This window comes from Scomber scombrus, chromosome 2, assembly GCF_963691925.1.
Source record: "Scomber scombrus chromosome 2, fScoSco1.1, whole genome shotgun sequence".
Taxonomy (NCBI): domain Eukaryota; kingdom Metazoa; phylum Chordata; class Actinopteri; order Scombriformes; family Scombridae; genus Scomber; species Scomber scombrus.
The window spans coordinates 473304-498076 of NC_084971.1; the positions used below are offsets into that span (position 1 = coordinate 473304).

The 24773-nt window shown below is 39.7% G+C and overlaps 2 protein-coding genes across 2 annotated transcripts; one reads left to right on the forward strand and one right to left on the reverse strand.

Moving 5' to 3' along the window:
• The first annotated feature begins 621 nt into the window (after positions 1 to 621).
• Positions 622 to 10094, forward strand: LOC134000745 (uncharacterized). The gene is made up of 2 exons (XM_062440220.1): positions 622 to 714; positions 9020 to 10094. Exons 1-2 carry the CDS (start codon positions 711 to 713, stop codon positions 9913 to 9915), a joined length of 900 nt encoding a protein of 299 aa, XP_062296204.1. The 5' UTR covers positions 622 to 710; the 3' UTR covers positions 9916 to 10094.
• A 3185-nt stretch (positions 10095 to 13279) lies between these two features.
• On the reverse strand, positions 13280 to 23322 carry LOC133987779 (NADH dehydrogenase [ubiquinone] iron-sulfur protein 8, mitochondrial-like). The gene is made up of 8 exons (XM_062427223.1): positions 23257 to 23322; positions 20700 to 20755; positions 19460 to 19525; positions 18543 to 18632; positions 16586 to 16694; positions 16302 to 16365; positions 15643 to 15771; positions 13280 to 13969 (listed from the first exon to the last, which is right to left on the reverse strand). The coding sequence occupies exons 2-8, from the start codon at positions 20740 to 20742 to the stop codon at positions 13838 to 13840; spliced, it is 633 nt and encodes a 210-aa protein (XP_062283207.1). The 5' UTR covers positions 20743 to 20755; positions 23257 to 23322; the 3' UTR covers positions 13280 to 13837.
• Between the last annotated feature and the right edge of the window lie 1451 nt (positions 23323 to 24773).

Below are 24773 nucleotides of genomic sequence, written 5' to 3' on the forward strand. Positions count from 1 at the left end.
GAACAACAGTGGGAGTGGAATTCGTGGTTAATTTAAACTATTGCCAGATCTGTCATATGTCATTAAAATGAATATGTTGAAGGGCCTTAGTAGGTGTTATTCAGGTGTTATCTTTGCCTTTCTGAGGATCAGTCACTCACCTTTACAAACCACTAACATTACATTGAGTGTATGGGTTTAAAGTGCAGATTCTCAGCTTTAATTTGAGGGTATGGTGGGGCTGTACTGCACTGATGGCTTCTGCTTACACACTAGCAGTGTTGTCTGGACTGTTACATAAATAACAGTTTAATCAAGAAAACACTCCATCCAACTGTCTCTTTCCTCACTAATCAGAAGGACCCTCTAGAAAACAGAAACCCTGGACTTTTTTGCATTATAAAAATATTGTCTGAATATTATAATAATTAACATTTGATAAAAATTGCCAGAATGGTTTAAGATCTCATCATTATCAGGGAAAAGAATAAATGTAGAAACAGGGGGCTCTGGGGATAAAGTCGCTTAAAGTGAAGACAGAAGAATCTTTCCCGCTCATCTCACTTTTTTCTTTTTTTTTACCCCCCACCCACCCCCTTCTCTCACATGCCAGTGTTTCTTTCTATTGCTTCCTTCACTTCCTCACTATTCACCCCCCTCAGTTTTTCACTTAACGTTGTCTTTCTTCTGTAGTTCTTCATCCAATTTCACTTGACTGGATAAAAAACTTAATGAGTAAGTAAACAATTTCATTTTATTTCACATGTTTAGACAAATGATAATCCAGCAGTTAGACTCTTTTCTGATGATGTTACAGTTTCCTGCTTAGTTTGACTCCTTTAGTTCATCTGACCCTCGTTTCGCAGCTCAGCCACATATGAAAGTTCTCTTTTTGAAATCTCTCCTTCTCTCAGTGTTTTAGTTTGTGACTTTCTCTTATAGTGACTGACCGAACTGTTGTTTACTGTATTGTAATTATCTCAGGTGACTTTAAGGTCTCCTCATAACGAGCATTAATTGATACATAATAAAGTCCTTTCAGTCCTTATTAGATGCTTATTAATATTATTATGTGTTAATAAGACGATTGTTAGTTATAGCATCATCCACACATTTACTATTATTTTATATAAGAAACCTGTTAAAAGGCTGCTTAATAAAAGTCTAATGCGTTTCTTGTAATTGTTTATAATATCATTACATACACATTTATTGAGGTAAACTAACTTACTTATTATGTCATTGTTTAATCTTTACCAAGTGTTGTTGTTGTCCTGTTAAAATTGAAAAACTTTTGTCTAGTATTATTTTGTATTATTTTATTATTCTTGTATTATTTGTTATTAATCAGCTGTTAACTATGCACTATGCTACAATATCTAAAACAAGAACAATACCTTATTAAAGTTAATCATTCTTTCATTATGCTGTTTGCAGCTGTTTCCATCTGAATGAGCCTACATATTGTCAGGTGTGATGGAATGCAAATTAAAATTGACATATAAATGCAACATTATAGCAGTGATACTAAAAACATAGTACAATTATTAGGACAATTGTTTTATTGTTTTATGTAATAATAATATAAGATTTTATATTGTAAAAGACATTCTGAAAATATGATCACTATAGTCTGATACAGCTAAACTAATACAATTTTACATAAAAACATAACAACTGAGGTTTTATTTGAAAAAAAAAGCCCAGAAACAGCATTTGAATGTTTCCATTGATACATATTTCCAATTTATCCAGCAAACCAAACATAACCAAATACAAATTCCAACTAAATGAAATTATTACAAGAAAACCTAATTCCTGAGACTGATTTCAAGAACCACCATTTGTCTCATTTATTTGCTTTTCTATGACGAGTGAACACTTGTTACTTGTCTTGTTGTGTAAAGCTATCTGTCCAGCCCCGGTCAACACACACACACACACACACACACACACACACACACACACACACACACACACACACACACACACACACACACACACACACACACACACACACACACACACACACACACACACACACTTTAAATTAAATTAAATTTATTACCATTGATAACTTTGGGATCTCCACTAGAACCTAAAATGAAGCTCTAGAGAGTGTGTATTGACTGAATCAAATGTCTGATTGGGAACTGAATTATAATGACATCGTTATCATATGTGGACATAAATAAAAACCATGTAAGTGCTTGTGCATTATCTAAGGACAGTGTATTGGGTATATAGAGGCCTTTCACATAATGGTTTACGGAAACAAAAAGACCACACAAAAAAAAGGTGCCACAAAACACAACCACCTGCTTGTTGGCAGTTGCTGTCAAATGCAGTTAACTTGCAGAAAGTTGTAAATCTTGATTTCCTGTCTTGTGTGAGACAACAGTATTGGGTATAGAGAAACAACCACATCCTGACCTTCTCTGTGCATGTGTTTTTCTGTTCCCATGTCACCTTTCTGTTCCCTCATGTTCTTTAGTGCTCTTTTTCATGACATCTGGTTGCATCTACGTATATTATGTCTATTTCTTTGTATCAGTAACAATCAATTGCAAGCCCTTACTGCAGACACATCCACTTGAGAAAAAATAGTAAATAAATGACAGAATGTTGCAGAATGTTCCAGATTTAATTAACTCCAGACTGACACTGACAGAGGCCCACAAGTACAACCTTCACTGTTACATCATTGGGCAGTTACAGGAACAGCCAATGGGCAATTTGAGGGGGCATGAGGCCATGCCAACCCCCATCTCCATGTCCTGTTAGCAGACAGAGTGCAGGGTCAGAGGGGTTGTTTAGTTAAATATGTTAGTCTAGTCTGCCTGATTCACTGATGCTTTATCTGACTGAGGTTTGGGCAAGTTAGCTGACTTCCTGTTTTAGGGAGGGTATGGGTCCAAGAGACTTTTTTGTACGTCTTATACATGTGTACCGAATTTTGTTTGTCTACGTCAATCTGAGTCGAGGGGCTCAATTTTTAAAATGTTCTAGGGGGCGCTATTGAGCCATTTTACGACGCTCATTTTGGCGATCCTTAATATATAACATTTTTCGCCGGGTCGGGCATGATTGCACATTTTGGTTAGTTGTGGGGCATGTTTAGGCTGTCAAAAAGACGTTTGTTTTGTCAGACGAATAATAATAATAATAATAATAATAATAATAATAATAATAATAATAATAATAATAATAATAATAATAATAATTAAAACTGCAAGCAGTGTCGAAGGGCCCTCGCGCATCCACGCACGTCGGACTGTGGCGCAGTCGGAGGGCGCGCAGGTAGAGGTCTTCATACGCAGGAACGTCAGTGCTTGTCGCAGTCGCAGGGCATTGACAGCAGCCATGTAAAGGTCTTTGCTCCTGCTGCTTCAATGGAACATTGTGTGAAGGGGGGTTAATGTCTCCACTAGATGGCACACCAAGACCAGAAATGAAAGGGGATAAGGTATTCATATAATGGTTAAACTTTGAAATCTTCCAGGGGGCGCTGTGGAGTCATTTTCTCACTTAAAAATCCCAAACTTTGTCAGTAGGCAATATGTGTGACTGTTGACGTATGTGTACAATTTGGTGATTCTGTGAAGACGGGAAAGTCCTCTAAAGGCAGAGGGAAAAATGGAAAATTGACGCAGGAAATGCACAATAACTCACTTCCTGTAAGAGCGAAAATTTTGAAAAAAATAATTTGGGGGTTTACCCAGGAGTGCTATGAGTCCTGTAAATTTCACGAAGATCAGACAAAGTTTGTGGTCACATGACCTGCTGTTAGGGGGCGCTATGGAGACCCCTTGCCACATCCACCCCCAATGATGTTGAAATTGAAACGGCTTGAACAGGTGTGACATTTTACGCACTGCATGTATAAACATCCGACAAAGTATTGAGGAGTTATAAGGAGTTGTTTGTTTATACAAACAAATGACTGCCACGCCCACCTGGTATAACGTAGGGAAAATCTGTTATCAAGTTTACATCATCAAGGTCTGAGGATGATACAGTTCTAATCTGAAGTCACTGCAGTTAAAACTGCAGGAGGAGTGCGTTATAGTACGAGGGCTGGAAATGGGGAAAATGGCGGCAAAAATTCACCTGTGATCCAAGATGGCCGACTTCCTGTTGGACTTAGGGTATGGGTCCAAGAGGCTTTTTTGTGCGTCTGGTCATGATATATATGAATCCTAAATTTCGTTCATGTACGTGCATGTAGAAGGCGGGGCTTCAACTTTTAATGTTCTAGGGGGCGCTGTAGAGTCATTTTGCCACTTAAAAGGTTGCGGTTATACCAAAAAATAATATTCGTGAGTCTTGACAAGTGTGTCCAATTTGGTGAGTTTGAGAGCTTGTCAGTACATCCTAGGTGGGAAAAGGCATTAGGGGGCGCTACTGAGCTGTTGGGGCAAAATATTGGGCAAATGTGGTATCAGATGAAAGAGCTCATGATTTGAAACCTACGTGGTAGGTTTCATGATTCTGTGAACATCATAAAGTCCTCAAAGCGGTATTCGAAAAATGAAAATCGCTGCACGCCACGCCGCGTGCACAACTTCCTGTTTGGTAAAAAACTTCCACAAAATTAATATCTACATGATCCGATGACAGCTGTAACATACTTAAATTTCATGCTGATCCGAGAGTATTTTTGGACACATGACCCGACGTTAGGGGGCGCTAGCGAGTCCCCTTACCACGCTTGCGTCCAATCACGTTGAATTAAATAAATTTACACCAGCTGCGACGTGTGTGCAGAATTTCATGAGTTTTCATGCATGTTCAGGCCACGAAAAATGCAATTCATTATGCGTCTCTTGAATAATAATAATAATTAAAACTGCAAGCAGTGTCGAAGGGCCCTCGCACATCCATGCACGTCGGACTGTGGCGCAGTCGGAGGGCGCGCAGGTAGAGGTCTTCATACGCAGGAACGTCAGTGCTTGTCGCAGTCGCAGGGCATTGACAGCAGCCATGTAAAGGTCTTTGCTCCTGCTGCTTCAATGGAACATTGTGTGATGGGGTTAATGTCTCCACTAGATGGCACACCAAGACCAGAAATGAAACGGGATAAGGTATTCATATAATGGTTAAACTTTGAAATCTTCCAGGGGGCGCTGTGGAGTCATTTTCTCACTTAAAAATCCCAAACTTTGTCAGTAGGCAATATGTGTGACTGTTGACGTATGTGTACAATTTGGTGATTCTGTGAAGACGGGAAAGTCCTCTAAAGGCAGAGGGAAAAATGGAAAATTGACGCAGGAAATGCACAATAACTCACTTCCTGTAAGAGCGAAAATTTTGAAAAAAAGAATTTGGGGGTTTACCCAGGAGTGCTATGAGTCCTGTAAATTTCACGAAGATCAGACAAAGTTTGTGGTCACATGACCTGCTGTTAGGGGGCGCTATGGAGACCCCTTGCCACACCCACCCCCAATGATGTTGAAATTGAAACGGCTTCAACAGGTGTGACATTTTACGCAGTGCATGTATTAACATCCGACAATGTATGGAGGAGTTATAAGGAGTTGTTTGTTTATAGAAACAAACGACTGCCACGCCCACCTGGTATAACGTAGGTAAAATCTGTCATCAAGTTTACATAATCAAGGTCTGAGGATGATATAGTTCCAATCTGAAGTCTCTGGAGTCTAAACTGCAGGAGGAGTGCGTTAAAGTACGAGGGCTGAAAAAATGCACCTGTGGCGGCAAAAATGCACCTGTGATCCAAGATGGCCGACTTTCTGTTGGACTTAGGGTATGGGTCCAAGAGGCTTTTTTGTGCGTCTGGTCATGATATATATGAATCCTAAATTTCGTTCATGTACGTGCATGTAGAAGGCGGGGCTTCAACCTTTAATGTTCTAGGGGGCGCTGTAGAGTCATTTTGGCACTTAAAAGGTTGCGGTTATACCAAAAAATAATATTCGTGAGTCTTGATGAGTGTGTCCAATTTGGTGAGTTTTAGAGCTTGTCAGTACATGCTAAGTGGGAAAAGGCATTAGGGGGCGCTACTGAGCTGTTGGGGCAAAATATTGGGCAAATGTGGTATCAGATGAAAGAGCTCATGATTTGAAACCTACGTGGCAGGTTTCATGATTCTGTGAACATCATAAAGTCCTCAAAGCGGTGTTCGAAAAATGAAAATCGGTGCACGCCACGCCGCGTGGGGGACTTCCTGTTTGGTAAAAAAATTCCACAAAATTAATTTCCCAATGATCCGATGAGACCTATGACATATTTGAATTTCATGCCGATCCGAGAGGATTTGTGGTCACATGACCCGACGTGTGGGGGCGCTAGCGAGTCCCCTTACCACGCTTGCGTCCAATCACGTTACATTAAATACATGTTCACCAGCTGTGACGTGTGTGCAGAATTTCATGAGTTTTCATGCATGTTAAGGCCACCAAAAACGCGCGGCATAAGAACGTGAAAAATAATAATAATTAAAACTGCAAGCAGTGTCGAAGGGCCCTCGCGCATCCACGCACGTCGGACTGTGGCGCAGTCGGAGGGCGCGCAGGTAGAGGTCTTCTTACGCAGGAACGTCAGTGCTTGTCGCAGTCGCAGGGCATTGACAGCAGCCATGTAAAGGTCTTTGCTCCTGCTGCTTCAATGGAACATTGTGTGAAGGGGGGTTAATGTCTCCACTAGATGGCAGTCTAAGACCACAAATGAAAGGGGATAAGGTATTCATATAATGGTTAAACTTTGAAATCTTCCAGGGGGCGCTGTGGAGTCATTTTCTCACTTAAAAATCCCAAAATTTGTCAGTAGGCAATATGTGTGACTGTTGACGTATGTGTACAATTTGGTGATTCTGTGAAGACGGGAAAGTCCTCTAAAGGCAGAGGGAAAAATGGAAAATTGACGCAGGAAATGCACAATAACTCACTTCCTGTAAGAGCGAAAATTTTGAAAAAAATAATTTGGGGGTTTACCCAGGAGTGCTATGAGTCCTGTAAATTTCATGAAGATCAGACAAAGTTTGTGGTCACATGACCTGCTGTTAGGGGGCGCTATGGAGACCCCTAACCACATCCACCCCCAATGATGTTGAAATTGAAACGGCTTGAACAGGTGTGACATTTTACGCGCTGCATGTATAAACATCCGACAAAGTATTGAGGAGTTATAAGGAGTTGTTTGTTTATACAAACAAACGACTGCCACGCCCACCTGGTATAACGTAGGTAAAATCTGTCATCAAGTTTACATCATCAAGGTCTGAGGATGATACAGTTCGAATCTGAAGTCTCTGGAGTCTAAACTGCAGGAGGAGTGTGTTAAAGTACGAGGGCTGAAAAAATGCACCTGTGGCAGAAAAAATGCACCTGTGATCCAAGATGGCCGACTTCCTGTTGGACTTAGGGTATGGGTCCAAGAGGCTTTTTTGTGCGTCTGGTCATGATATATATGAATCCTAAATTTAGTGCATGTACGTGCATGTAGAAGGCGGGGCTTCAACTTTTAATGTTCTAGGGGGCGCTGTAGAGTCATTTTGGCACTTAAAAAGTTGCGGTCATACCAAAAAATAATATTCGTGAGTCTTGATGAGTGTGTCCAATTTGGTGAGTTTTAGAGCTTGTCAGTACATGCTAAGTGGGAAAAGGCATTAGGGGGCGCTACTGAGCTGTTGGGGCAAAATATTGGGCAAATGTGGTATCAGATGAAAGATCTCATGATTTGAAACCTACGTGGCAGGTTTCATGATTCTGTGAACATCATAAAGTCCTCAAAGCGGTGTTCGAAAAATTAAAATCGGTGCACGCCACGCCGCATGCACAACTTCCTGTTTGGTAAAAAAATTCCACAAAATTAATTTCCGCATGATCCGATGAGAGCTGTAACATAATTAAATTTCATGCCGATCCGAGAACATTTGTGGTCACATGACCAGACGTTAGGGGGCGCTAGCGAGTCCCCTTACCAAGCTTGCGTCCAATCACGTTGAATTAAATACATTTACACCAGCTGCGACGTGTGTGCAGAATTTCATGAGTTTTCATTTATGTTCAAGCCGCCAAAAATGCGATTCATTACGCGGCACTTGAATAATAATAATAATAATAATAATAATAATAATAATTCCAGCAATTACAATAGGTCCCTCACTGACTTGTCAGTGCTCGGGCCCTAATAAGAATCCTGGCAAAAGCAATAGGTCCCTCACTGACTTGTCAGTGCTCGGGCCCTAATAATAATAATTCCGGCAATTACAATAGGTCCCTCACTGACTTGTCAGTGCTCGGGCCCTAATAATAATAATAATAAGGATCGGTACGATTACAATAGGGCCTTCACACTGTTTAGTGCTTGGGCCCTAAATATGACCTGGCAGATGTGAATTGTCAACTCAGTGGTTCAGACTTTAGCCAGCTGGGCTGCAGTCAGTGCCGCACGCTGCTCTAGATGGAGGATGGTCTGCTGCTTCGTGGGGGCTACTCAGAGATGAGCTGTAAGCAGGGCTCAAGATTTTGTCTGTAGCCCCAAAACACCACCATCAGATAAACTTTGTGTTTAGTATATTTCTGTATAATCTAGTGACCACCGCTCATGTAGCATGAATAGTGATACAGAGCTGGTAGTCAGAGCTAACAAGCCATGAGCAGCTGCTTGAAACAAAGAGAGTCCGCTGGAGCTCTGACAGTCACTGGAAGGATATTAATGGCCCTTTGTAAAAGTTTCTGTTTGGTACCTCTGTTGCAGCTAAGCTAGAGGCTACAAAACAAGAGACTCCCTAGTATCTTGTATGTGTATATCTGTTGGGGAGTGTCAGTACATAGCTGTAGGCAGCCCTGAAGATCTTAAATTCTGAATATGGCATAGTTAGTTAGTAAATGGACCCATGTGTTTACTGCCACAGAAAAGGTATTAGCATCATATTCAAACATAAGCAGGTATAACTATGCATACAGTGTAAAAACAGGATTTGATCAGATGTATGTATTTATCTGAATTTACAACATACTGCCATTATTCTAACTGGTATTGCTGTTTTTTTTTGTCTTTTTACTGACCAATGCAGTCACCATGAGGACCAAGGCCATCCTACTTCTGACTTCATTCATGTTCATTAACCTGCCTCCTGCATCCTCTGCTGCCAATGCCACAGAAAACAGCACTGCTCCAGCACCTTCCACCACCAACGTGGTAGCATCTTCTGCTACTACGCTAATAGTGACAAATGTCACACAACAAACTAACACCACACCGACATCATCATCTTTGACACCGACAACAGTGTCATTTTCCTCAATGACCAGCCAACGTGACCTAGTTTCCTCTTCAGCACCAGCCAACAACACACCCACATCCACCAGCAATCCCTCTAACACCAAGCTCTGGCTTTTAATCATTCTGTTGTCCATCATTGTGTTAATGCTGTTTGTGGGATGCATCCACGCATTGATAGGCCGGCATTCAACTCAGGACAGCTCCGCCCCCAGGCTCCTACTGGGTGTGAGGGAGAGGCTGAGGGCTGGGATCAATAACCTGGGGGACCAGATGGGGCTTCGCCTCTGGCCAGAGAGGAGGAGAGTAGGGGAGGATGACAAGGAGGCAGAGCAAAGACTGGGAGATGCTAAGGAAGAGAGAGATGATGGGGCAGAAGGAGGTAGTAGTGGAGTAAGGAATGAAGAACATCTGGAGCGCAAGGAGGAAGTCAGTGACTCTTCAGATGACTACTCAAGCATGGAGGGAGATGACCTGAGGGAGAGAGCGCTGAACAGAAGGGAGGAAGAAGAGAAGAAGCAGAACAGGAATGAGGACGGGGAGGAAACAAGTAGTGTGAATGAAGCAGACCAATGTGCTGTGGAGGTAGACAGCAATGCTGGCAACTGGGGAGGTTCAGAAGAGATAGTACTGGTAAACTCTCCACAGGAAGATGATGAAGAGGATCATCGTGATGTTACCGTCCTGTAGAAGAGAAAAGCAGGAAGAAGAAAAGTTACCAGGATTATAAATAAGTGGATGATCAAACTTAGAATGATAATGTGAAGTTTTTAAATACTTGATGGTTAAAGTTTTTAAACATTCCCATCTTTGAAAAGTAGGTTATACATATAATACTGACAGACTGTTTATGTCATTGTAATACTGTAAATTAGACAACCAATATTTCTTTAAACCTTTTAATGTATGGAGAATATAGTTAGTGCTGTTCTTCAAATAGACTTCTGAAATATATTCTGTTATGTTTATTAATATTGATCAAAATCATTTTGAGTGCACTTTTCAATTCAATTTTTCCTTCTGTTTGTCTTTCACATAATCTTTTAGTTTTTAATTGACAAAAATTGGAATAGTTTGTAATAGAATTTATACATTTAATTGTATTCTCATTTTTGTCATGGGAATAAGGTTGTCAACACATATTTTTTGGTTGGGGAAATGAACTGTTTAAGCATACAATGAATCAACACAATACATGAGCTCTGAGACAGCAATCCTTGAAAAAGTAGTTTCTGATGTCGCAGCTGCAGCTGACAAGTCTGCTGAAGTCATATAGGGTGACTCACAATTATATGTATGTGATACTTTTATATTTATTTTCCATTCTCATTTAATTTTATTGTGATATATTTTTCTTCTATTCCACAAATGAGTTAATAGATTTTTAAAAATCTCAGTGGTCAAAAAATCACATGAACAGACACTCCATGACCTCTCAGAGCTCTTAAATACCAGCTGGTTCAATTACTGATTACTCAGCTGATTGACAACACTCAACATATCAATAATAATTCATTAACACAACTACAACAATAATGAATAATGTGTTTTTTAAATTTAGTTCTTTCTCTTTTTTTCAGTATTGTTTTTGTTGTTGTTGTTTTCAAATGTTTTTTTTAAACATTTGTTGCCAGGCCTGTGCTGTAAATATTGCTGCACTGGCTTACTGATTTACACTGTTATAAATAAAAACAACTGGACTGCATACTGGATTTTTGGTCTCAGTTATTGCCAAAACCACTCTAACAGTGTTATTATTTTTCATCATGAAAAAATGTGAAATAGGATTTTGATTCTTAATGAAGCAACCATTTAGGAAGAGAGTCAAATCAATAACACCTTTTAAACATAATAGGCAGTTCAAAGTGACCATTACAAAAGGAACCAGATCAGGTATAACATTAAGTAGAGTCACAATCATCGCATTTCCAGTTCAGTAAACCCTTCATCCTACAAACAGATACCACAAATCAGAGCCACAGCACAGTTTTATATCAGGAGCAGGCAGGAAACATACAGGTCATCACATATGCATCACACAAACACTCACTGAGCCTGAGAAGAACAGTTCCTGGCTTTGAGGTGGACTGTCTATTGAAAGATTTTGAACACAAATGGGTGTCAGTGGTTAGCTGAGCTGGCAGATTTTCATATCACTATCAAGTACCATCTGTACACTCTGTGCAGGATGCCTACTGATATTGAGACTATGATGGAGGGTACAGAGGAACTTCTCATCTCGAGCAGCGCAAGCCACATAGACTGGTCAGGGTTGAGGGAAAGCTGAACAAAGCAAAGTGCAGAGATCTCCTGAAATGAAAACTTAGTCCAGAGCAATCAGGACCTCAAACTGGGCCGAATAATCACCTTCTAACCATCCAAGACAATGCAGGAGTGGCTAAGGCACAATTAAACATCTCTGGTGAAAGTTGAATGTCCACCGATGGTTCCGTTCCAATCTGAAAGAGCTGGAGATGATGTGCAGAGAAGAATGGCAGAAAATCCCCAAATCCATATGTTCAAACTTAGTCGCGTCATACACCCAAGAAGGTGCTTCAACTAACTATTGAGTAAAGGGCCTGAATACTTGCATACATTTTTCCTTTTTTAATACATTTGCAAACATTCTGTTTTCCCTTTGTCATTGCAGAATATTGAGTGTAGATTAAGGAGAAAATTTAATTTTTTAACATAAAACATGAAAAACGTGAAGGTCAACACTTTCTGAATGCACTTTACATCGTTTGTTCTATTTGAATGCTGCCATGAAGGCTTTACTGGAAGCAAACAAGCTATAGTAGCGCTATCATATTCTCAACCTCAACCGGTTCTGTCTGAGGTTTCTTCCTGTTAAAGGAGTGTTTGTCCTTGCCTATGTCACCAAGTGCTGCTCATTGGGGAATGTTGAATCTCTTTAAATTAAAGAGTATTTAAACCTGCTCTATGTGTAAAGTGCCTTGAGATGATTGTTGTTGTTTTAGCTTTCTGTCACAAGTGCAGCAGTCCAAGGCTGTAAACAGTTCATAGTAGTCACATCCATGACTCCTAAACTGCTGGATCCCCTTAACTGAAGCATGGACTGACTGTGGTATACAAGTTTAGTGCTACTACGCTGCAATTCAACTAAGAAACTGTGCTGTCTAAGTTGATCATAACACATTAAATGGTCGTTAATACTGAGGGCCGGCACAGCCACAGTCGATGGCGCTGCCATGGCAAGAAAAAAGAAAAAAGAAAAAGAAGCTGTCATTTAGGCAGTGATTTAATCATGCTATTTGTCTTTTTTCTCATCACTAAAACTCAGGCATTTTTTTTTTCAAATTTTTATAAACATTACAAAAATAACTTCATATTCTTTAAAGTTAAGTTCCTCTCACGAACCTCTAGGGAATATTTACCTATATGTTTGTGTGTATACATTTTGAGTGTACACCTGACACAAAGATAAGTGATCTTATCTCCTCACTGCATAAACCTCAATCACGATCAAGTCCAAAGGACATTTACATTTACAAAGTATTTACTGCATGCAAACACAACTTCAACTGACATTTTGTTAGTATGTATTTTCACATAGTCTAGCAGTCTTGCTCATCATTTAGCCACCCGGTCTAGGAAAACATCTCAATGATCAGACCACAATAGTTGGCAGTGTCCCAGCAGGATGTATCACATTCTGCTTAAAATGCTTACTGGAGATATTTGACCCTTCCTGTAAGAGTATAAGAACCTTGTACTGGAGCAAATCTTTGTCAGTGTCTCATGCATGCAGACATGAACTGGGCTTGAATAAACCATGTATTCATTCATCTTTGCTGATCGACAATCATCACAGAAACACGCATCTTCACATTTGTTAGTAAAGGTTGGATTACCGTTTATGCCGATACTTGCCAATCTGTTTTCAGACAAAACATTCTCAACTCAAGGTCCACTTTAAAAATTCCACATCTGCTCAGTCTGGTGACTGTCTGATGCTGTTTAGTTTCCTGTTACCATTTTTTACTACCACTACTACTTTCAAACTCAAGAATGAACTTTGACACTCAACACATTTAATGTTTCTCCCAGAAATATATTTGAGTCAGGGTGGAAATAGCATGAAAGTAGGATAACAATGATAAAGAAACATCCATGCATACTTGTGTGGTACATCAGAGTCAATCCAGGATGAAGTCTGCAATCTGCCATTAGTGTGTAGCAGCCCACACTGTCACAGCATGTCTGACTCTCCAGTGCAGAAACAAACCACATGCTCCTCACTGGATTCTTGTTAGTCTGGACTATGCTGTGGCAGCGAGAGTCTTTTACATGAATCAAAGAAAGCCAGTGTTGTATTCATCATTCTACAACGAATATGTAATCCAAACATTGACATGGTTTGGTATGACATGGTAAAATTCATAGAGTTATCTAATTATATTCATCATAACAGAGGGGGAGGACACCGATGCTGGAAGAAATGTGTTGATGATGTTGTTTTAAATAAGAGACAAATCCAACCCTGAAGCACATCCATCACAGCTGAGGCTGTCTTCTTACAGTATATACAGTATGGACGTATGTGTGTGTCAGAGAGGTTAGGCTGGTGTGTGTGTGTGTGTGTGTGTGTCTATCGGTAGAGGTAATCAGCTTGTATGTTGGCAGCTATCTCTGCTTCCCACTTGTCTCCATTGTTGAGGAGCTTCTCCTTGTTGTAGAGCAGTTCCTCGTGGGTTTCAGTGGAGAATTCAAAGTTCGGACCCTGAAGAAAGATTATTGTAACACATTAGAGAAATAAATAAGACAAAGGGGACAGAAGTGAGAGTCATCACATTAAAGCTGCAGTTATTTTAGATCAAATCATTTCTATGTTGAGACTGAATCATCAGCAAAGAAAAACAATGGCAGGAGACACTGAGACCAACAGGCTTGATTCTTGTCAGCCTTGTCAGGTGTGACAGAGCTGGTTCACTGTTCATTTTGATAGACCAACATTAAGACTTTCTTTTTGGTCAGAGCTCCATTACATGTTGTGCTCATTAGTGAGTGGGGTGCAGCATGTCTCCATTTCTCCTGACATCTTCAGTGTGTAAAGCAGAGGGGAGATGGCACTGGTTACCATCACTAAGCCCTAGCATTCATTTCCACTAATACACTGTGTATAAGTGTAGGGAGAAAGACCTCTCGTCTTCCTTACAGTATGTGGCATATGTTGCCTCGAATTTATGAAGTTTTATGAAACCTTAATGAATAGCGCGCAGTTTGGATGCAGTCTTACTGTTTTTCTCGGAAAGAATTGTTTGTTTACTTTTTCCATTTTTCTTTTAATGCTATTTTTAATTATATGCTACCACTGCTGGTTCTATTAATATGTACTTGTTGAATTCTTCATGGTACTTTTTGACCATGGTTCATAGATATTAAAGAATTAAGTTTAACAGCTGGGTAGTTGACCTTTTATCCTTTTATTTCCCGTAGTTATTCTGTTTGACCACTACATGTCATTATAATGTTTGTATAAAAAACTATTTGACTTGGACTAGAATATAGATGATTGCTGTCAATATGTCAGCAGACAAGTAGTTGCTGTGTATGTCAATTCTGGACAAATTGAACCATCATGGCCCTCTGTACTGTTACTGTACACTTGCCAAAAACACAAATAAAACTGTCCCTCCCACTCAGCAATTACAGATAAAAGCCTTTTCATATATCTAAATACTTTATTATTATATGTGTTTGGGGAGAATGCTTCACGGCTCAAAAACCTAAGCCTAACAGAAACCTGGGGAAAAGCCTGGGTTCCTACAAAGAAATAATACTACTAATAATTATAATAATGATAACAACAAAGTACAGAGTTTATAATATATAATAGTGATATGTAAAGGTTTGTGTGATAAACCTTTGTGTAAGGTTTATTGATAGGTTGCTATGTGTAATAATTACACCCTAAATACTGAATGTTTTAGACCAAAAAAAGACAGATGGGAAACCCTGTATATACCCTATATTTGTTTGGAGGCTTAATATACAAGACCACACTGAGACAGTGAATAACACAGGTCATAACAACAGATATGTTATATGTGTTGTTATGACCATATATATGTATACATACATGTCATAACAACAGACCACTTTTAAACTGCCTTACTTACAGCTCATCTTTTAAATATTGTGGCAGATTGAAAAGAACATCCTGTACTCAAACTGCCTTCAGGCTTCCATACATCGGCCCACACTGTTTGAACTAGACTGCTTCATGTGTCACATCACTGACTGCAGTATTATTTCAAAAGAGAATATGACAGTTTACAACTAACCAACAATCAGAAAATACATGCCATCAAAAACTCAATTTACTGAGTGTCCAAACGTGGAGGTCTTACAGACTCAACATGCTGTAATAGGAGATAGCTGTAACACACACACCTCTACGATAGCATCCACAGGACACGCCTCCTGACAGAAACCGCAGTAGATGCATTTGGTCATGTCGATGTCATAGCGAGTCGTCCTCCTGCTGCCGTCACCGCGAGTCTCTGCTTCAATGCTGATGGCCTGAACACAAACAAAACAGTAACGATGTATGATAATGCAGAGCGACTACTGCATCTCACTCTTCACTGCTCTGCTATCTGTTATTGGAACTGAACAGAAATATCAATTATTTACATTCATGAAGATTCTTTCACACTTTTTTTATTCACAATTTATCATGCTCGAAACATATAACCAGTCGTCTTGTTATGTCATATTTATGCAGACATGATGCAGAGGCACATAAAGTGGACATCCTTTTTAGTTTTATTAGTTGTAATGTCCCCATAAAAAGGCAGAAACATGAATGTGTGTCTATCATAGGCTATGTTTGGACACCAATTTCAGACTTAAGACCAGTTCATTGGTGATGGCTTGTCCAGCTGGGGACAAAAGCCAGATCCTGTATTATGACTAAGCTTATTTTTGGGCCAGTGGTTAAGGTTAGGGCTAGTGGTTATGGTTAGGATAAGTCACAAAGAAATCAATGTTAGTTTATGTAATGTCCCCAAAACTGACATAGGACAAAATGTGCATGTGTGTGCGTTTACCTGGGCTGGACAGATAGCTTCACACAGCTTGCAAGCGATGCAGCGCTCCTCTCCTGAAGGATACCTGAAGTAGGACATTACAGAAGATATGTTGAGAGAGAGAGAGAGAGAGAGAGAGAGAGAGAGAGAGAGAGAGAGAGAGAGAGAGAGAGAGAGAGAGAGAGAGCTCAATTGAAACAATGACCTCCTTTATGATTGTAAAATCATTTTTAGCTTTGATATCCAATGCAACACTAAAGAGAGCCATGTAAACATATAACAGTCCACTGAGAGGTGTTCCTCACCTGCGCAGGGCATGTTCTCCTCTGAAGCGAGGTGACAGAGGTCCCTTCTCAAATGGGTAGTTGATGGTGGCAGGTTCTCTGAACAGGTAGCTCATAGTCATGCCCAGACCTGACATCACAAAACAATCAGACACATTTGACAGCTTTCTTTAAACTAACAGCTGAAAGCTGGCATACCAGAACTCCATAAGCTACAGGGTTTCCCACATTACTATACAGCTTAGGCGGCCGCCTAAGCAACACACGCCTGCCGCCTTAACTAACGTCTTCCAAAAAAAAATTATATATATATATATATATATATATATATATATGTGTGTAAATAAATATATGTATATTAATGTTCAACCAACGTCTGCAGCGGTGCTTACTGTCTGACTTCGACCCTGAACACACCTGTAGCTCTCTGTACCTCCCGCTAGCATAACACAGACAGGCTAACAGTGATATTAAGTTTAAGGAAACAAACACAGACCGCTGGTTAAAACATAAATCTACATCATCTGAGGCAGAACCTGCTCAGAAAAAAACAGCGGAGCCCGAAAAAATAATGCAAACAGAGGCATGTGATGTAAACATTAACAACGTTAATCCTCAGACAGGTAACTGTAACGTTACTATAGTAACAAGTTTCAGGCTAACCGGCTCAGACTATATGAACGGCTCCAACTAAACAGGTGATATTAACGGTGCAATGTGTAAAATGCTGCGGTGCTGCGCGTTTTATCAGCTGATGTTACAAAACGTCAATATTAAGTCACTCAGATGTTTCTCATTCAGCAGTCCTGAAGAGAGATTGAGGCAGATTCAACAGAAACGTGATGCTACTGAAGCTGAATATCACTACTTAACTGTATAATACTATATAACTTGTAATTACTATAAAATATAGTTCAGAGAATAAGTTAACTATCTAAGATAGACTCACTGGCCTAACCTGTGCAATCTAATTTAATCCAATACAGCAGCTCTGCTATAAATTCTACATTTATGAAGTTTATACTACATTTTTTAACAAGAAGGTGAAAATTCTGCTTTATGTTCATTATTGAGTGATTGTGGTGAATTAGGATGCATTATATTGAATGGTGTTCCTAATATTTTGTCCATTCCATCAACATACATGAGGAGGGCAAAATATTAGGAACACCTTTCAATATAATGCACCCAAGTACACCACCACCTCTTAGTACGACCTCAGTAATAAACTAAGTGGAATTATCACATTTTTGACAATGTCAACAAAAACTGAAAATGTATAAACTTAAAAAAAGCAGAATTTATAGCAGAGCTGTTGTATTGGATTGAATTATATTGCACATGTGTTCCTAATGAAGTTGCAGGTGACTGTAGTTCAGAGAATAAAACTACTAAAGTGTATACTAAATAACTAATTACTATATAATATAGTTCAGAGAATATCTTAAATTGAAGGAAAGTGACAAAATACAATCTGCGGTAAGAATAGGACAAGGTACGGACTACAGCCCCCCCCCAACAAAGTAAAATCCCCCCTATATGGAGCATTTAAGGAGGGAATTCCCCCCCTAATAAAAAAATAATTTCAGGCCTAAATTCTATAAATACTAGAATAACCTGTCAACTGTTCGCTCGTATTAGGCTATCTGAAATTAATAGGATAGGCGTAATGTTTTATTGTCAAGGCTAGTTGCGTTTACCATTTACATGAGGCTGTCTTATAGCCTACTTTTGACAACACCCCCCCGTCTCACTGCTCCCCACCACCTTAACTAAAACATTTTCTGCAGGAAACCCTGAGCTAAACAGATATCACATATATATGTGTATCATCATAAGCATGCCACCTGCTCTGAGCTATTACATTTATTAGTTTTGGCATGACTGAAAATAAATAAATACATTTTTTTGGTTGGAAAAATATTGCAATATGTGTTCTTTGTTGTTCTGCAAAGGGATCCATGTGAGTGGAACTGACCTCTGAACAGTTCTGTCCACAGCAGCGTCTGGGCAGCTCTGTCTGTGATGGATTTCATGTCTGTAGGGATCTCCTGGGCATTCACATACTCTATACACACAGACACACAGACACACACACACTTTAGAGACCTGAGATGTAATTTCCTCTAAAGGATCACAGCTGTATTATATATTACAGTATATTACCTGTTTGACAAACACCTGCACACGGATTAAAACATGTGCTCACACACACGTGAACCATTTCTACTGGCAGAATCTCTTTATATTATTTATTCATTATTTGTGTCTGTATTTATGATATTCTGATTGTAAATTTATTAACCAAGAATATGATCAGGGTGTATTTTGAACAGCAGGCATTGTTTATTGGGCTGACTGTTTCAGGAAAAAGAAATGATGTAACTTATATCAAACCTGACGCTTAGGAATGTGTTTAAAATGTGTTTCTTGCTGGAAGACAGACTGACTCTTCCTTATGTTAATGTTGTCCATAATAGCAGTTAATGGAGGAAGAGATCATGAAAAGAAAATTCGTTCCAATAAATGAAGAAAGTAGTTTATGGTTCTTTTGTTGATCGGACGGATCAACAATTAACAGATTTTTAACTAGATGGTGAATCAGAAAACAAATAGCCTATAAAACCTGGGAGTTTAATCTGTAATCTGTCTCCACTTCAAACTAGAGAAGTTATGTATCAGATCAGTCTGGTCAGCTGCAGCAACCAATCAATAAATAAAGGGGTGTGTCAGCTGGTAAAAGACTTCCATGAAGTGCGTTTCCATGTTTCCTCGCTCATGGCTCCTCAGAGATCCCTCCTCACTCCTCGGAGCAGAATAAGAGACTTGGCTGTCAAAATGGTGATTTGGAAAAACATCAAATAAGAGACTTGAGTGCGTCTGAGTGCTACTTACTGAATCCTTCCCTTTGTGCAGACAAACTGAAGGACCTCACTAGATTCTGGCTGGCCACTAAAGTGCCTGAAAGTAAAAATAAATTCAGGTACAATATAATTAAAATCACTCTAATGTACACATGCATTAGAATCACAACAAACACTATCTCAAGGTACCAAATCCACACCAACATGTTCAATAACCACGAGATTGGATGTTTGCTTTGAAAAAAACACAGACAAACTGTTTTATTCACGTCTGTTTTTCACTTATTCTGTTATAAGTCCTCTGGTGGAAAATCATCTATATATTTCCATGATGGCAAATTTGTGTATTCTCATCAAATAGCTCACCATGATCAAAATCAGGATTTTTAAAAAAAGAAATATTTAAAAAATCTCAGACATAAATATATATATATATATATATTTCTCCAGTTTTCAATTTCTGCTGGAAAATCAGTCCAGCTGAGCATTATTCTCCTCTAATATCTCTGTGACTGTCACAGACAGTCATCACAGAGCACTTTGCTTTAGACAGATGGGTTTTTTGAGTCTAACTTCATGTCAAATCATTCCATCTTTATCTCTAATTGTTTTTGGTCTCCTACTCTCACTCCTAATGATCACATGTCACAAACCTGTACCTCCTTATGAACAAATGACATTCATCTGAAATGAGCAATTCATGACATGTCAGGTAGTTAAAAGAGTTTGTAAAATCCTGTGTAGGATTTTCTTATTTTTCTCTTCTTGCTTTTGTGCAAGGACAATTATAATAAGAGACGAATATGAAAACATTCATACATGAGTATTGTTTTGAGATTTTACAACTTTTGTTGTGTCATTTGCAGATTATATGTATTTAGATGGATTGGAGCTTGTTGGACAGTACAGAGTTACACCACAGCTGGAACGCTGAGAAGTAGCTCTGCAGTGAAACAACAAGACATGATCAGAATAAATAAAATGACAAACTAATGAGACAGAAGATGCTGAAACATGGGTGCCAGTGGGAAAGTGCTTAATGTCACTGTAAAAAATAGAAATAGAAATAAAACAATAGAAAAAATAAATGGAATCACTCTAATGTACATACATACCACAATAACAGGAGGACGGACAAGACATTCAACTTTGATAGTGTGGTTATTTGTCAAATTTTAACCATGAACCAAAAGTACTGCCCTCAACTTTTTTTACTCAGACGTTTTTGTAAGTGCAACGTTGTTTCAGTTCATCAGGCTGAGAGCTCTTACCTGGCCTTGACATGGAGTAAAGTAAATGCAGTCTTGCAGCCATCACGTCTTTGAAGCTGCAACCACACACACACAGACACACAATAACAGTAAGAGAGTTTTCAAAGACCGTGCAAGTGCATCAACACAATCGCAGTCGCCTGGCATTAGCTTAAGGGTAGAATGTTGATTCGGATCGATACTTAACATTGACTTTGCTACATTTTAGATAATAGATGGCCAATTGCTTTAATTTTGAATAATGTATCAGTGTTCCTGTTTAACTGGTGCTGAATTAATTGTGGTTGATGATGGAGACGGAGACAAATCAGGTGAATGTGCCGATGCCTGTTCAAAACACCACAAACGTAAATAATTAGTGATCGTTTACAACGGTTTGTTCTTGTTGTCAGTTTTAACATTTAACTCAAATCGATATAACTCTGATGTCATTCCGATTTAGGAATCTGTCTCTTTGTTTGGGTGTGTATGTTTTCAATCATTTGCTTGTATGTTGTCGTGGAGCTGTGACCTGGGGCCTGTTTCAGAGAGCGGGCTATGTGAAAAGTAAGTAAGTTAACCCTGAGATGAGGGAAACTCTGAGTCAGTCACCATGGTAACTGACTCTGTGAACATAACCTGCTCGCTGGTTTTTCTGTACAATCGATCATTTATCTGAACAAAATTCTCAGCCCTCATATGGTTTGTATGGCACATCGTGGACATGCTCCCAGTTCAGAACAAGTTCTTTGTGTTGAACTTTGTTTTTTTTGCCAATGGCAGTTTTACATGTAACATTCATTAATATTTCTAACTCCACTGGGGGCTCTACACCCTGCTCACTCATGACTGCAGAGCCCACTGTGACAGTAACCTCATAGTGAAGTTCGCAGATGATACAGCTGTGGTGGGGCTTATCACCAACGGAGATGAGTCAGCATACAGGCAGGAGGTGGATGGACTGGGACTGTGGTGCAGGGAGAACAACCTGACTCTCAATAACAACAAAACAAAGGACATGATAGTTGACTTCCGGAAGACCAGCACTGCCCCTCCTCCTTCTCTTCACATCAACGGCACACCTCTCCAACACCCCCACATGGTGTAAAAACACTATGAGCCTTGTCAAAAAGGCTCATCAGCGCCTGTATTTTCTGAGGAAGCTGAAGAGGGCGGGGCTGAACCCAAACATCCTCAGCTCCTTTTACAGGTGTGTGGTGGAGAGTGTACTGACCTCCTGCATCACAGTCTGGTACTGCAGCTGCACCGAGACAGAGAAGAAGGCACTGCAGAGGGTGGTAAAGTCTGCACAAAAGACCACCAGCTGCAGCTTTCCACCCCTCTCGAACATCTACATCAGCCGATGCACTGACAGAGCTACCTCCATCATGCGAGACCCCACCCACCCTGCACATGGAATGTTTTGCCCCCTCCCCTCAGGCAGGAGGCTGCGCAGCATCCGGTCGAGAACCACCAGAATGGAAAACAGCTTTTTCCCGGATGCTGTCAGGCTGCTAAACACCTCAACAATGCCGTGCCCTTGATTGCTGCATGGTTTAATCTGTCCATTCCCTTTTGGTACTTTATGTATGATGCTGTTGCACTTTTAGTTGCTGTTTAGTGTTTAGTTTTTACTGATTCTTTTATATTTATTATTTATATACATATTTATGTTGTTTTTCAGTAAACATCTCTATTATATATTTAATTTAGCACCTGGACCCTGAGCACTATGTTTCGTTTTTTCCCCCATGTTCCTTGGTGAAAGAATGACAATAAAATGAGTCTGAGAAGTAGGAGCCCTTCTTCTCCTGTTGCCATGGTGAATCATGTTATCTGTGTTCAATTGAATAAGGCTAGGTATCTCCTCATGTACGAGTTTCACTCAGAGTTGATTGAACTAACTGTTATCAGCTGTTCTGAAACCCCAAACTCTGAGTTTGACGGCTCAGAGTTAGTCAACCTTGAGTTCAGGTTTTAACTCAAGGTTAGTTCAACCTGCTTCCTGAAGGTGGGCATCAGAAAAACCGAATTACCACCACGGAGCGTTTAACACCATGTTGTAGCGTGACTGTACAGCTGCTACCCTCAACTCACTTTGTGTTACAAGGTCATACATTGAGGCTGAGTATACTAGTTTTTAACTGACCTCTAACGTTAAATCCATTATTTGAATTGTTGATCGTTACCAACCCTGAGCCAATTGCTAACGCTAGCATTTACTTAAGCAGCATTATTGTTTAGCTACCGACATTTGTATTAACCGCAAATACACTAAAAACCCATGTTATAACTGCATTTCACAACATTCCTCAGCAGTACTATGCACAATCAAAGTTAGCAGACCCTGGCTTTCATTAGAAACAAGTCATAGTGCATTGATAAGCTAAGCTAGCTCTGGTTAGCGCAGATCACTGCTGTCAAGGACTTTTGAAGAAAGGTCGCTTGTGGTAAATAAGGGGAAACGTTGACGCCTTTAAGCTGGGATATGGATGGAAATGAAACTACTATTTGACGCAACGTAAAAAAACTTGACAAGAAATAAGTTTTCTTTGCATTTGAATGATTTTCTACTCACCGAAAAGTCGCTATTTGGCCTTCTAAACCAGAACAGCGGACGATTTACGGAACGGACCCTGCGTCTACCGGAAGTCATACACAATGATGACGCCATAGACGTCAGAAGAGAGCGCGTCTGTATACATCCATGCTGCTGGATGTGTAACTTCTTTTTTTTTTTCACTTTGGAAAAATGCATTGTTTGATTTCACCGACAGTAATCTAGGCTTGAATTGTATTTGATCCATTTCCTTATTTTATCCTAATTATATATTCACAGATCCACATTTTCCTGCAAAAATACAGATTTCTCAGCGCTAACACTACATATCAAACAATATATTTCTTTGATCTCGGAATGTACTAATAAACGCTGTTAAAACACAGAACCTTATCATACTTTAAAAGGTTTTCATGTTGCTGTTTATTTCCCTTATCTCGACCTTTATTTTCTTTCTATCCTCAGCCCCCTGGCATTGTTTCTAGTTCTAATGTACACACAAGCACTTTGAACACGCTACCACTGTAATGTATAGGTTACTAGATACAATACAGTTTTTGTGGCTCAGGAGGTAGAGCGGTCGTCCTCCAATTGGAAGATTGGTGGTTCGATTCCCGGCTCCTCCAGTCCTCATGTCGATGTGTCCTTGGGCAAGACACTTAACCCCTAATTGCTCCAAATTGTGTGAATGAGAATGAATGGTTAACTTCCTCCTGATGTGCAGGTTGGCACATGAATGCAGGCATGAATGTATGTCAATGGGTGAATGACATGTAACGTAAAGCACTTTGAGTGGTTGTAAAGACTAGAAAGGCGCTATATAAGTACAGTCCATTTACCATTCCATTCATCCATCCCAGCCAGACCGACTCTGGTATTGTGTCATTATGGACTCAGTGCTTTTATTGGTAAGATACGCCCTTCGTAGCATTCGGGCGCTAGGATTGGCCAGGCGTCCATGCTCGTGAAAGGCAAGTGTTGATTTTGACAGGTCAGCTGCAGCAGATTCACCCCCACAGTACAAACACAGGTCCGTGGAGCGATGTCGCTCGTTTCAATAACCAACTGAATCAATTTTGATATCATATCTTGAAATAAATGCTCTTCTCTTTTTCTTTACCATATTTCTTGAAGTAAAACATGTTAACGTGGCTTCATTAGATTAATATTGATTGACTGTACTTTTATGAAAGCATCATTAGTTTGTTCAATAACACAAACCTTGAGTTCTTAGGCCTAGTGTCACCTTATTGATCACTGCTGAGAGTTATGACCAGTGTTGGGCAAGTTACTGAAAAACAGTAATAAGTGTAGTAGAGCATTTTTGACACTGAACATGGAGAGACGTGCCAGTACGTTTGACAAATAATAATTATAAAATAGAAATAAAAATATTGACAGGGGTGGAAAAAACCCATCCTCTGCATATTCTGTCATTGTGCCTCCGGCTCCTCTCCACATTAACAGCAGTCATCTGTGCACAGTGCACAGCCGGTTAAAGCTACCCTTACCTTTGTTACATTTTTACACATTTT